Source organism: Podarcis filfolensis (genome assembly GCF_964270895.1).
Source record: "Podarcis filfolensis genome assembly, chromosome: 13".
Lineage (NCBI taxonomy): Eukaryota > Metazoa > Chordata > Lepidosauria > Squamata > Lacertidae > Podarcis > Podarcis filfolensis.
In genome coordinates, this window is record NC_139615.1 from 31,099,514 (window position 1) to 31,113,749 (window position 14,236).

At 43.1% G+C, this 14,236-nt stretch overlaps 1 protein-coding gene across 25 annotated transcripts in view; it reads left to right on the forward strand.

Annotated features, from left to right (window-relative positions):
• The window catches only part of SRCIN1 (SRC kinase signaling inhibitor 1), a 321,699-nt gene that overhangs the window by 237,493 nt on the left and 69,970 nt on the right, over positions 1-14,236 (forward strand). For 14 of the 25 annotated variants that reach the window (XM_083582373.1, XM_083582376.1, XM_083582372.1 and 11 more), the window contains one exon: positions 11,178-11,369. The exons of 9 other annotated variants lie outside the window; for them this stretch is intronic. In XM_083582373.1, the coding sequence (XP_083438499.1) occupies positions 11,178-11,369 (192 nt within the window). Of the gene's footprint in view, positions 1-11,177; positions 11,370-11,700; positions 11,799-13,562; positions 13,864-14,236 lie in introns of those variants that run through there. 2 more of the 25 variants (XM_083582357.1, XM_083582378.1) reach the window with 2 other exon arrangements.

The following is a 14,236-nucleotide window of genomic DNA, read 5'->3' on the forward strand; positions in this document are numbered from 1 at the left end:
CATGCCAGGTTGGTACCAGATTCAGGTAGGTAGCCGTGTTGGTCTGACGCAGTCAAAATATATATAAAAATAAGAAAATTGTCCAGTAGCGCCTTAGAGACCAACCAAGTTTGTTCTTGGTATAAGCTTTCATGTGCATGCACACTTCCAAGAACAAACTTAGTTGGTCTCTAAGGTTGGTACCAGTTTATGGGAAGGGTAATATCTGGGAGGGGAGGAGCTCTAAGAACAGCAACCTCCCACACAGCCTAGGACTCCTCGAGTTAACTTTGCAGCATGGGAAGAAACTGAATAGCTCCCAAACCACAAATACATCCTGAATCGGGGCCCTCAGTCTGCCTCCTCAGTCTGTGTGGCATGTTGAACGGCTCTGAGAAATGTAGGGCTGCACATTTTGTGAGCCAAACTGAGCTTTATCTTTATGGCAGCCAGTTCTGTAATAAAAAAAATAAATCCCTGGGCGAAAGTAAATTAAAACCACTAGGGATTTGTTTGCTGTACTATTCCATCTCTGTGTGATTATGACAATTCTTGTATTTGCATTTTCAGGTCTTTACTCATGCTGAGCTGCCTTGTAACATTTTTAAGCCACTGTTTCACATTGTTCAAGGCCTAACAGAACACTGCCAGCTACCGCTATTTTGCTGGTTAGGAAAGTTAACTTGGGGAAAACGGGGAATGCTTGAAGACTTTGTTTAATCCTAAATTTTAAATGGACCAGCCAGATTCACGCTTCCTGGGCTAATAATATGCAGATTGGAACACAGTTGTCCTCCAAATTTTGCGACGCGATGCTTAGCTCAAAAAAGGTAACAAAATGCATATTAAAAATATTACTTTAGATTAAAATGCGTATTTAAGAATCTGAATTTCCATGCAGTTAAATACACACACAAACATATACACCAGAATTGTGAGGAAATAGCTCAGAACAAAATTATGTGAAACTAGCAGAGCCTGGAAATAGCCTGATCTGTTCATCCCTATGGCAGTGCTTGCTTTGTATTGCCTTGCTTACCTTCTGAGGGTAGCGCTCTCTGGTCCTGTAGCAGGTGCTGCCATTGGAGGCTGGTCCATTAGGGCAAATGGAGAACTGTCCCACCAACCTCAGTCTGCCCTCATCCAGTCCCCATAGGCCTATCTTCTTGCTTACACCACCTGCCAGCTTCCTTCATTCTCCTCCTCCTTGTTCACACTTCCTCCACTCCCCCCCACCCGGGGAAACCAGTTGTTTACCTCTGAATCAGAACAGATGTCAATAGGTTTTTTCTGCAGATTGACATTTGCTCAGACGCAGCACTAAAGAGTGAGTTTTCCTGGGGAAAGCGGCCAGGCAAACGAAAAACTTATTGGACCCATGCCTAGATAACATGGGACAAGTGGAAAACTGCTTGAATCCATGCTTTCTAGGCACGGGACAAGCGGAACTGTAGGTGAGCTCTTAGTCTCAGTGTTGCCCTCATAAAAATCATCTGAGGGGGAAGGTAACAAAACCCTACATGGTGTGGCTGATGGTCAAGAGTGATGAAAGTTGTCATACAAAATATCTGGAGGGCACCAGGCTGGCTAGCCCTCTAGTAAGCGGTCTATATATTGGCTAAATAATATATAAATAATCGGCAGAGAGAAGGGCACATATTTTGAACATTTGGATGAACAACTGCTGAGTTGAGTTTTGCACCCTCTGATGGGGTAGATAGACCAGGCCTCTTGCAACCATTGTGCAGAAACACAACACTCCCCTAACCTCTCAGATTCCAAAAAGGTTCCCTCTCTTCCCCTTTCTCTCCCCTCCTTTTAAAGTACAGTGGTACCTCAGGTTACAGACACTTCAGGTTACAGACTCCGCTAACCCAGAAATATTACCTCAGGTTAAGAACTTTGCTTCAGGATGAGAACAGAAATCGTGCGGCGGCAGTGGGAGGCCCCATTAGCTAAAGTGGTACCTCAGATTAAGAACAGTTTCAGGTTAAGAACGGACCTCCAGAACGAATTAAGTTCTTAACCCCAGGTACCACTGTACAGCACTGGCTGAGCACACTCAAGACCATCCTGTCAGGATTCAGTTTTATATTAAAAGGTGACAATACATCTCCAAGCTAAGCTTGCAGAATCCTGCATATTGGGCATCCATAATAAGATAAACACAGTGACCATCCAGATTGGTCCAGGTCAGTCCTTGGCATATATGACAACCCTTAGATTAAGTCCTGATGTTGAAAAAGAGTGGGCTGTGGAGAGAGAGGGTGGTCTCCCTTATTTGCTGTGGATTTGTGTGTGTGTGTGTGTGTGTGTGTGTGTGTGGAGCTTTAAAAATAATTGTCCTCATATCCAAGGTCATATAGGTTAGTGAAAAAGCACATTCTTTGTATGCAGAAGGTCCCAAGTGCCTCCAGCTACAGCTGGGAATGTCCCTTGTCTGAAATCCTGTAGCAGGATTTGCCAAGGATCTGCCTTGCATGCAGAAGGCCCCAGGTTCAAACCAGGGCATCTCCAGGTAGCCTGGGGGTGTCCCCTGCCTGGAGAGTTGGGTTGTTGAGCTTGTTTTGTTTTGGCCTAAATTGTTGAGCCATTTCTTTGCAAAATCCCACCTGCAAAATTAAGTTTTTGAGCATTTTTTTTGTGGGGGGGGGGCATTCAACAAAAAGCAACACTTCCAATATGGGCTGCCATGTGCCTTGATTTTTCGGGACATTTTAACCAATTTCTGAAAATACCGCCCGGGCGCTAATTTCAGCGGACAAATTCTGGACATGTCTGGGAAATGCCAGATGTATGGAATTCCCAAACTAAAAATCCCAACTTGCCCCCCTCCAGGATGGATCAATCTAGTTAAGCTTGCCAAAGTCCAGCCTGTGATTTTGGTAGTTGCCGTTCTTCAGGGTTATCAGTAAAGTGTTTTATAAAGGGATGTTACATTTCAACAAAATCATCTATATCATTTGTATTATTCAATGCATGTAATCTCTTTGTTAATTTTTCTGATACAGCAATAGGCCATACATTCTGTTTCCAACGAGAGATGCACAGTTGTTCCAATCCTTTCCAGTTCTGCGCTACTAAAAGAAAAGTAATTAGTTCTTTGTAGCAAAGGTCAGGTTGCCCTTCTTTAAAAATAGTTAACAATCCCAAACTTGGGGTACATTCCATATGTTGGCCTGTAATATAGCTTATTTCTGTAAACACTTTTTGCCAGAAGAGCTTTTTATGTTCAAACGTCCACCACATGTGAAATGTTGTACCTTTCCAGCACAATAGCGGAATAGTTTTATTAATATATCTATGGTGTCAAATGAGTATGAGGCACCTTGCTGTGTTCCTGCGATCTAGGCTGGGTCTGAAAATTATCGTGATGTTTTATCTCCCCTTTTCCAGTCTTTGAAATGTTCAAGGTAACCTCGGCAGTACTCATTTCCTTTGTTGGTTGTGTTGGCGAGAAAGGGAACTGGAAGTTCTTCTGCTTTTGTGAACCCCTGTCAATTTACAGATTATCAGTTTGGCAAAGAATTGAAAGGGCACAGCAGCCAGCACAGCTAGTGAAAGTCACCAAATCAGTGAGGGTACCAAAGTTCAGCAAACTCAAAGCACACTAAGCCGCTGCTGCCAAGTCTAGACAGCACAGCAAAACCCCATCAGAGAAAATTCATTTTGAGTCCTGTCTCCTTAATTTGAGCAGCAGATTTCCATAGCAAACCCAGATGCCTATTTTAATTCTGGTGCCATCTGCACCATGTAATTCAACTTTTAACTTCCTTTCAGTAACGGCAGCTGTTGTCCACCTGCCTTTTGTCTGAAGTTGTACTGCATCATGGGTTTTGTAGTATTAAGGCATCATAGTGTTCAGGCTCTCATTTGGCGGGGGGATACACGTGTTGGAGTTGGTGTCAGGTAGCGTCTGGTTCCTGAGCAAGGCAGGCCGATGGAGAGCTCCAAGTGAGCAAATTTATCTGACAAAAGATTGAAGACAACCTGAGCATTTTTAAACTGTCTGCCAGCAGACTGCCTCTCCTAAGCTCCACCCCTTGAGGAAAACTCGAATTCTTAAACCCTCTGGCCTGAAGATGGGCATAGAAATCATAGTATTGTAAAGCTGGAAGGGACCCTGAGGACCATCTAGTCCAGGGTTTCCCAAACTTGGGTCTCCAGCTGTTTTTGGACTACAATTCCCATCATCCCTGACCACTGGTCCTGCTAGCTAGGGATGATGGGAGTTGTAGTCCAACAACAGCAGGGAAACCCTGATCTAGTTCAACCCCCAGCAATGCAGGAATATGCAGCTGTCCCATACAGGGATCAAACCTGCAACCTTGGTGTTATACATTCCTACCACCTGCCTGGTATACTGCCTGCACTATTGGACCAATGAGGTACTATGACACTATGGTGGGTGGCATTTGGTTGCTCAGGATCAGGGGAAGGTGCCCACGAGGGTCCTGACTCTGACTGTACAGGCTCTGGGGACAGGGTTTTCTGTAGGCTCCTGTCTGTCAGCCTCAGTGGTCTTGTGGAAGCGTTAACAAGGTGTGGCTCTTGCACATGGATGCTTCAGTTGCAACAATGCAGACGGTTATGTATCAAATGTTTATAATATTAGGAGAATAGAGCAGGTTTGGTGCAAAACGGTAGTTATCTCAAGACCACTTAATGTTCATTTGTTTAGGACCCGAATAGCTCCCCACTCAAAAGTGCTGCCTGCTACTCCATCTTCCAGGCTTAGCTGTCGGGTAGTTCTTGCCTGTTCACTACAGAAGGCTGGATTTGGTCTTGATGCAAATACCACAGCCAGCTCATTATATCAAGCCATGCTTTCTTTACAGTTTGTTCAACACACCAGGGAGAAGTGTGCAAGCTCTGCCCCTCCTCCTCACCTTTCATATCACTTTGCAAAAAATGAAAGGCAAACATATCAAGCAGGGAGCCTCCTGGATATGTGGAGGCTCCCTACATGTTTTTTCCAGGGATTTTAAAACATGTGGGGATCCTCCACAAGCACACAGTTTTCCTGCTTCATTCATTAGTCCTCCAACTTATTGAGAGCAATGCAAGGGACTCTTCCCTTTGCATGTTGAATGAACTGACTTTTGCAACACCTGAAGAGGGCTAATGTGGATGCTGAATCTGATCCAGCAAAATAAATTCTCAAAAATCTCGTATGTGGTGTGGAAATTAAAGCATGCAATTAAAAACATTTGCCATTCAGTTCGGGTGTAATCTGCCGTGTTGCTGCTGGTGTTAAACAACTTCAGCAAACAAGCTCCATCGCTTTTGATTTCGGTAATACGTAAAAACATGCTTCAATCTCCCATTGAAATTGGTGGGTCTCGAAGCACTTACCTTTGGCTGGCTTGTTCCCATCCATGTTTATCCCTTTAATTTCTTCTTCTTTTTTTTAAGCAACAATAAATCAAGTCTGTTTTTGAAGAGCTAAACAACACTCAGAGTGTCACAGTCAGGAAAACAAAGCATCTGATTTGCATAATGTCACCTTCATTTGCATAATGAAACAATTTAGTGTAATCTTTTTTATTTGGAAATGAATTTGGGCATCTTCAGCTGAAGATGCTCTCAGTTAGGTGAGCTCCCCCAGATCTAACAATTGAATTTCATCAATGGTATTGTGTTTAGTTCCCCAGTGTTCTCTTTTCTTCCTTCATCAGCCGCACAGTAGCTTTTAAACCCTCCACATGTAGTGATGGGGATGTGGGCTTCTATTCCTGTGTGGATCATGTGCCAGGTATAAACAGCCACAGGCTTTGCTTTCAAAGGCCCAGGCATCTTAGTAGAGTGGCAGGTACACAGATGAAGTCAAGAGGGTCTCTTGGGTGAAAGGTGTTCCATAAATATAAGAGCATATTATCATCACTGGTGCCCATTTGAATCTCACATCTCTCATCCCTTGACACACTGTGCCATAAAATAATTCATGAAATGTAAGAAGATACATGGTATATAGACTAGAATACTTATTAGCCAACTTAACACAGGCAGGTTTTTTGAGATTCATGGGGCTCTTCAACAGGCGGAAGAGGAAGGGAGTAAACCCAGCAGACGAAATTTTATACAAACTGGTGTTTAGTTTTAACTCGTACTGGGTCTCCGATAGTATGCTTAGAGATGACTGTGATTAAGGCAGCACAGTAGACAAATCGTTGAAATAAATCAATACATTATACATAGAGCAGGTGACAAGTCGCAGAAAACGTGTACATGGCAAATAAAGGGGTTATTTGCAAAACTAACACGCCCAGTATGTTGAACACCAGTCCTTTGCAATGCATAAGAATACTTGCATGTTTGAAATGTTATTAATTTCTAAAATAAGAGTTGGAAGTATTCAATGCATCCTTGAAAGTACTCTTTCTTGTCTACGTGGCAATCCTAAATCACAAGTAATGTGTGTGTGTGTGGTTCTGGTTGCTTAGTGGTGTGGGAAGAACCCTCTTTCCCTGCTCATAAGGCACCCCATTGCAGATACCCTCAGCCAACGTAAACTCTGGTTTTCTGACTACTCTATTAATTTGGACATGTTCTCCTTATTTTTCGGAAACTTGCTGAAGTTTCCTATTCAATGTTGTTTGAAATTTAAATTTGAGCCTCTGGTAGATCAAAGCAAGCTGCTCTACAGCTCAGGTCTTGCAAGCTAACTAACACTTTGCGGGGAATTAGGAAAGAGCTTTACAAAGGACCCCAGCTATGCTGCAAAGTGCCATGCAATGCGCCATGTGAAGTATGCTTTGCAGTCCAGCTCAGGTTTGTTGGCAAGTGCTTTGATCTGCCAAGCTCTGCTCTTAATAAGCCTTGCTGAAGCCAAGCTGATAGATCAGAGTTGAACTTTTTACAAGGCAGTAGCCTCCTTTTTGGAGGGGAGAGCAAATTAATTAAGTTAAAATTCTCTGATCAAATGCTCAGCGGACAAACCATGCAGGGGGGGGGGACACCCCAGCATATAATGTGCAAAGGACGGAGAAGATATACATCCACTGTTCAGCTTTAAAAGAATGGGAATAAGATACGTACCAGTAAATATGTTCAGGCACAGGAGGGTGGTTTGGCCTCCATTACCTCATAGATTGAGAGGATGAGAATAAATGGCCATGAAGCAAACCTAAATCTCCCTCTTTTTGGATTTTCAAAAGTTGTCAGATCCAGTGGCAGAATGGAGCATGCAGAGAATGGAGGTCTGCTTACCCTCTTAGTATGAACTAACTGCATACATTTGGGGAATCTGTAGCCAAGCAAACATACCTGTTTGCCAATACAGAGAACATACTTTGTAGCTGGCTGTAATCCCTGGCAGAAGCAACGGGAAAATATTTCTGTTCCTTTGAGAATTATCAGCTCTTTCCAAACACTATTCTCCCCGTGCAAAGAAAGCCCAACATGTGAATCTTGAACATTGCCTGAAGACTCAGGAGAATGTTTTCTCCTTTATTACCGTAATCCCCTCTGACAGGAACTCAATGAGACATTCTTCCCAAAGCACACCTCTCTTGCCCAGGTTCCTGTGAATGACAAATGCTAAGCACCCCATCTCCATGCCACTAGATCTGTGTACTGGCAACCCACAGCCATTCCCACCTTTTCACTTAGAGCTCTGCTCCACATCTGTCAGTAAGGTTGAGAAATTCAGTTCAGTTTTCATTTAAAGGTGATCCTTCCTAATTCTCACTTCCAAATCAATAGTGAGCCAAAACAGGTGCTACCCTTTGAAATCTGTACTTCTCTGAATTTTGCAGGAACCAAAAACTTGGATACCAAAATGTGTAAATTAGGGAAACGTGTGCCCGAAAATGCATATATTCATGAAAATAACATATAAAAATGCATTCTGTCATGGGAAATGGCTTGCAGTAACATGCATACAGAAAAATTGCATACAGAATTGTATGTATTAGGACAATAGTTCCCCAACTTTCCCCCCATGAGTTGCCTGAAAATTGCTGAGGGTCTTAGTACCCTGTTGAAACAATTATAATGTGCTTGGCTAGCTGCTGTGTGATTTTTAAATGTATTTTGTTGCTTCTTTTAATTCTTATGTGTTGTATTTATTGAATGACAATTTGAATTCCATAGAATCCATCAAACTCAGATGGTAACAGTGAAACACAGTGCAAGAAGTAAAAGAAGCAATAAAAATATAATTAAAAAGCAATATGAATATTTAGTGCGATGAATGTGCTGCTCCTTACCGTCAACCCAAAATCCACCTGAACCAAGCTTGGTCTGCAAAGAGCTGGTCGGGAACCCCTGCTTTAATTAAAAACTAAAATTAGAATTCTGGAGTTAACTGGAAAGCTTTGCTTGCTGTCAGGACTGGTGTCATCCATGTGCTTGCTCTTGTCTAAATTACTACTAATATCTTCCCTTTGCTACATGTACAAGTCTGAACTTCTCTGCAGGTTGCCATGTGCCTAGATTTAGCATATCTAAATAATGTTGGGGGCGGTATTGACAGTGCTTGGTTACTTAAAAGGCCATGCCTGTCCAACTTCACAAGGAACTGGTTCCTTCATCATAGTTTCATTTATTTATTCTGCTAGCAGAAGCTATGGGAGAGACACAACACAGCTGTAGACAATTGGAAACTTAACTCGTCAGCTGCAATCTCCCGCTTATCTCTTCAGATGTAAGTCCTGGAAACAATATCTAGGGGGAAAACTGCTTTCCTTTACGTTTGACTGTCATGGCTTCCCCAAAAGAATCCTGGGAATTTAGTAAGGGTAGTGACACCATGTCTGCTAAAGATTCCAAGCCCCCTGGCTCACTGTTCTACAGTTGCTGTTATTCCCTGTAGCAATGGAATGACTGTTAAACCGGATTAGGCTTGTAGTATAGTTAAGCCCTGTGTTTTTCAAGAAGTCACTGACATGCTCCCAATATTGTAATGTATCCTCTTGCGTGATGCAGTCATGAAATCTGTGGCACACAATAGCACCTTTGTATTAGGGATGAATGAATCCGTTGATTTAAACCACCCAATATATATGCATTTGCTTACATATTCTTTGGGCTGGAGAACTGCATGGCAAAATATAAAGAAGTTTGAATTTCAAAGGATGGCTGCACTTCATTGTGCTTTTTGTTTCAGGAAGTGCAAGTTAGGTGGGCTTGCATTAAAATGTGCACCAAACAAACTTTAGTCCTGAGGTGTATCTAGGGCCCTTTTTCTTGTAGGAGCTGCATCTCTGAGGCAAGATTCCAAAACAGCTAAGAAAAATATATCTGTGTCAGGATAGATAAGCCCTATGCAGTTGTTTGGCACAAAGTAGGGATGGGCAAAATTTTATCTTTTTCCATTCTCAAGTGTACTGTTCTTAAATTCACAGTACCATGTTTCTGCAGCAATTTGCATTGAAAAAAACCCCTCATTAAAATTTGTCAGCATTTTAGTGCAAATCTTTCCCAATAAAGGGAATAAAGGGAAATTATGGGACTTGCCTAATATACATATTTTTGAAAGCAATTTCCTCTAATGTAATTTTGTATGTTATTTTCTTTGATGTATGCATTTTGACACAGTTCCTCCCAACGTGTGGGTGCCAGATTCGCCTGTGTTATGAGTTTCTGGGTGCCAGACACCGAACCCCTGGATCCAGCAAATGTTAGAATATAAGCCAGGCCAGTTTCCTGATGAGGAAATTGATGAGGCCGTTAGAAGAGCAAAAGGAAGATGGTGAGCCATTAGGAAAGCCAAAGAGAGGGGACTCTGCCAGATAGCAAATGGGAGGGGCGCCTCCCGCAACTCAGAGTTAGTTAGAAGCCAAAGGCAGAATTTGAAGTAGAGTTTGAGAGCTGGTGGTGACCTTGAAGAAAAGGTTTGCAGGCCGGTAAAGGCGGCAAGCTGGAAAGAAAGGGTCAGAGGACAATGGTTGATGTTTGTTTTGATCCAAGGCTGTGCCTATGCCAGTAGCATGACCCCATTGGAGTGTTAATGCCGTGAACCCCTCCATTGTAGGCTCAGGTTGTATGTATGTGTAAATAAACCATTTACCATAAAGACACCACAGTCTCCACCGTGCCTCATTTCCAAAAGGAAACATAACCACTGGCTAAGTGCCTGAGACCCCTGGAAACTCACACCGCTCAGAGATTGGGGTGATGCGTAGCAATATGCATTTTTGTATATTTGTACTGTAGAGTTGGAAGATCCTCATCACAAAATTCGGAGAAGCGTTGATATCACAGGAGAGGTGTATTTTTGTTTGCTGTCAGCTCGAGAAGGGCTGTGAAGAACAGGCCCAGCTATCCTTATTCCTTGAAGCTGCTCCATACATGAACCCCCTTCACAATGATGCCAATTACGCATCAGTTAGGGATGCACGCAGCAGCTCCTGGGGGCAAGACTAGCCAGGCACATTCTCCATCACATATATGGTACCTGTGAGTACTGAACAGCTGAACAGAACTACCCGTGGGACAGTCTCTTTGTGAGAGAGAGTCTGGTGCACGCAATATCCCACTGAGAACAACACACCCACACCATCCCACAAACAAGCTTTGAAAGTTTGTTACAGTGGTACCTCGGGTTAAGTACTTAATTCGTTCTGGAGGTCCTTCTTAACCTGAAACTGTTCTTAACCTGAAGCACCACTTTAGCTAATGAGGCCTCCTGCTGCTGCTGCGCCGCCGGAGCATGATTTCTGTTCTTATCCTGAAGCAAAGTTCTTAACCTGAAGCACTATTTCTGGGTTAGCGGAGTCTGTAACCTGAAGCATATGTAACCTGAAGCATATGTAACCCGAGGTACCACTGTATATTGCAGCTTCAATTTAAAGAATGTGATCTTGTTTTGAGAATGGGCAAATTTAAGTATTTAACTACCACTGTTTTTCTCACCCCAAAATTGTCCCCCAGAAATGGTCATGGCTTCAAACTCCATTCACCTGAGCCTACTCTGCCCTCTCAAACTTAGCTCTGGGTGGATATTTTCAAGATCACCACCCTCCTATCAATGTAATCTGGGAGTCCATTTTGGATACCGTGACTGAGCATGGCAGGGTGCTTGAAGGAGCTGTGTTTTGTTTTTCATTTTAGGGGGTTGAGTAAATTCATTGAAGTGAGCAAAAAGCCTCCGGACTTTCAAGCCGATTGCTCTTACTCAGCTCAGGTGACAAGAGTTGTAGATGTTTCATGTTGGTTGTGAGGATATAACTGATTTTCCATTCATTTCTTTGAAGCCCCTCCTGGAAATGTGGCAGCCCCATCTAGCAAGGAAGGCTGGCTATAGCCCTGATCGACCAGCCAAGAAGGAGGAGGAGGATCAGGCGAGAGAGACCCACACGATTGGTCCTGCCCACATGGTTCAATATACAGATGCTTACTGCAGCAGTGTGGGATCGCCACGAAGAAGCAGTTCCCACACCGCTGAGGTAACATGAGAAGGAACCCCATCAGTATCCAGAAAGAGGTGTATTTTGTGGCCGGCATTTGGAGGTTGGAGCGGGGGTGGGGAGAGCTCTGGGCCTAAAAGCCTTGATTTATTTTGAATTCTGGCATAAACTAAGCCTTGCTTTTCCCCCCTGAATGTTCCACCTGATAAAACCGAAACAATGTCAATTCTGTGAAAGATTAACCTCCACTGATTTGAGAAAGTACCATCAAGTCAGCTACCCTGACATTTTGCCATGCACGTGTGCCAAGCCCCTTAGCAACCAAGTTGAGAGCATAGCAACGGCAGCTCTTTGGCTGAAAAACCCCCACACCATTGTCAAAATACAGCTGTATCAGCTTTCCCCCCTCTTCTTCCCCTTCTTTATCCAGTCAGTTTTATGCTTCTTCTTTTTTCTTTTCTCAATGAAGTAAGCTATCAGGGAGACGGGGAGGAAAAAAAACAGATTGCTCGCCTGATGTAGACGGGCAAAGCTTTGTCTCAGATTCAAAAAACAGCTGCTCAGAGATAATCTTGAAGATGGTTTGATGATGGGAGATACCTTTGGGAAATGCCTGAATTTAAATATCTGGGTTTTTTATTTATTTATTTCAAAGATAAGGATGTATGCAAGGTTTCAGCTTAACCAAGGGATCAAAGCAGAATCAAGTATTTATAAAGACACTAAGGCAGAAAGCCTCAGGTTAAAAGTCAGAGCTGACAGTTGCAATCTGCATGGTGGCCATTTTTATCCTGTGTTTGCAAAGGACATGAGGTAAAATGAGGCAGCTGCTTCCAAGTGGTAGATTTTGGGCACCCATTTGGAGTCCCACATGTCCCTGGCCTTTAAAAGGATCCAGGCCTTTACTGAGGCAGTCCCTGCCCTGTGGGACTCCTTGCCAGTAGGAACTAATCTTGTTCGTCTTCAGTCATCTTCTAAAAACAGTATTACAGTATTCTGACAGGCCTTTCAAACCTGAGATACTTAATTTTAGTGCCTACCGAATGTGTTTTTGGTTAGGCAGGCCTGTTCAGATGTGTAGAGTGTTGACCTGTGTTTTAATCTCTCTTTAGTTTACTATTGATTTTAATTATCTTTTGAATGTTTTAAATACTGCTTTTTAAACTGCCACACACACACACACACACACACATGTCTCCCCACATGCAGGTTTTATTACAGTCAGCAGACCCTCCAAGTGTCCCTGTTTTCCAGGGACAGTCCTGGATTTACAGAAACCATCCCAGTTTCTGATTTGATCCTAGAATGTCCTGCTTTTCCTTAGGACGTCCCTATTTTCATCAGACAAATGTTGGGGGGTATGGTAGGCTGTCCCTACGTTCATCAGAGAAACGTTGGAGGGTTTGCGAGTTATACAACTCCCGAGCCAAAGAGTTAAGTAACTATATAACCTTTAGAAGATATCTGAAGGAAGCCCTGTATAGAGAAGTTTTTTAAATATTTAATTGTGTTTTCATATATAGTATGTTGGAAGCCACCCAGAGTAGCTTGGGCAACCCAGTCAGATGGGTGGGGTATAAATAATAAAATTATTATTATTACTATAGGATGTCCCTATTTTCATTGGAGAAATGTTGGAGGGTATGAGTCAGGTGGCATATGCATTTTGATAGATGATAGATAGATAGATAGATAGATAGATAGATAGATAGATAAATATCCCCACTTTTCCCAAGAAGAATAATTAGTCAAATTGGGCAACTGTGTACATGTAGCATAGAAAATTGCTTTATACAATTGCAAGTTAGAGCACATGCTTGATAGTGTCTGAACTAGGCCTCAGTTGTAACTTGTGAAGCTAGCTAAGCTAGGGAACCTGCCTTATACCGAATCGGTATTGTCTACTTGTGACAGGGTCTCTCCCAGTCCTACTGAGACATCCAGGGGATCAGCGGAGACCTGTCCATTAGGACAAATGGAGTAGTATTCCCGTAACTTCAGTCTGCTGTCAGCCAGCCCTCGCTTGCCCATCTTCTTATTTACAGCCTGTTCGGGGGTGGCATCAGCTATCAACTTCCTCTTCCTTACTCTCAGTGCTGCCTTTATTCAACTCAACAGTGAGGATCATGGGGGCGAAACTAGAATTAGTTGGCTCTGTCTGTTGATGACTTTGGCTCCACCAACTGTTGGCCTCCCTGCTTTCTGGCCCACCACTTCCAGCGGGTGCCAGCCACTGCGGCAAAGGACTGAAACCGGGGCCTTTCTCCATGCATATCATGTCCTCTACTGCTGAGCTATGGCTCCTCCTCAATATAGCCATAATATATCTTTCCATAATCTATCTTTGCTCCCACACCAAAACCAACAAGGGTCAGAGCCTATCCCATACCACACCAAACCGTACCAAACCAGTGAAGGAGTTTTGTGCCTTTCAGCCCCCTACTGCAAGCTGTTCCTTGAAGGCTGGGAAATTTCAAAGCTCCATGTTGGCAACAATGCTGAGAGAGACAGAAAAATTGCAGCCAATTTTACGGTAAATTATTTACGGAGAGAACATTTTCTGTGCCACCCCACAGGAATAATTAAACTCTCCAATTAATGCCTCATTTAAGCGATGATTATGGCTGTTATCATTTCAATATTGATTTCTTTCCCCTTCTTCCTTTCCTTTTCCTTTTAAAATCTGGTTTCAAAATATTAGTGTCCCTCCTCCCTGCCAGCCACACATCTCCCCAGCTGGCTTATTCCAGTAGTTGTTTTTTCTCAGCTAGCATTTGCTGACAAGAAAAAGCTTCTCTTTTTGTGTGCTTGTGTGTTTTTAAAAGATAAAATGGAGCCACACAAACGCTGCATCTTCTGGGTGCTGAATAGCTTCCCTGCCGATGCAAATCTTGTGTTTGAAATGC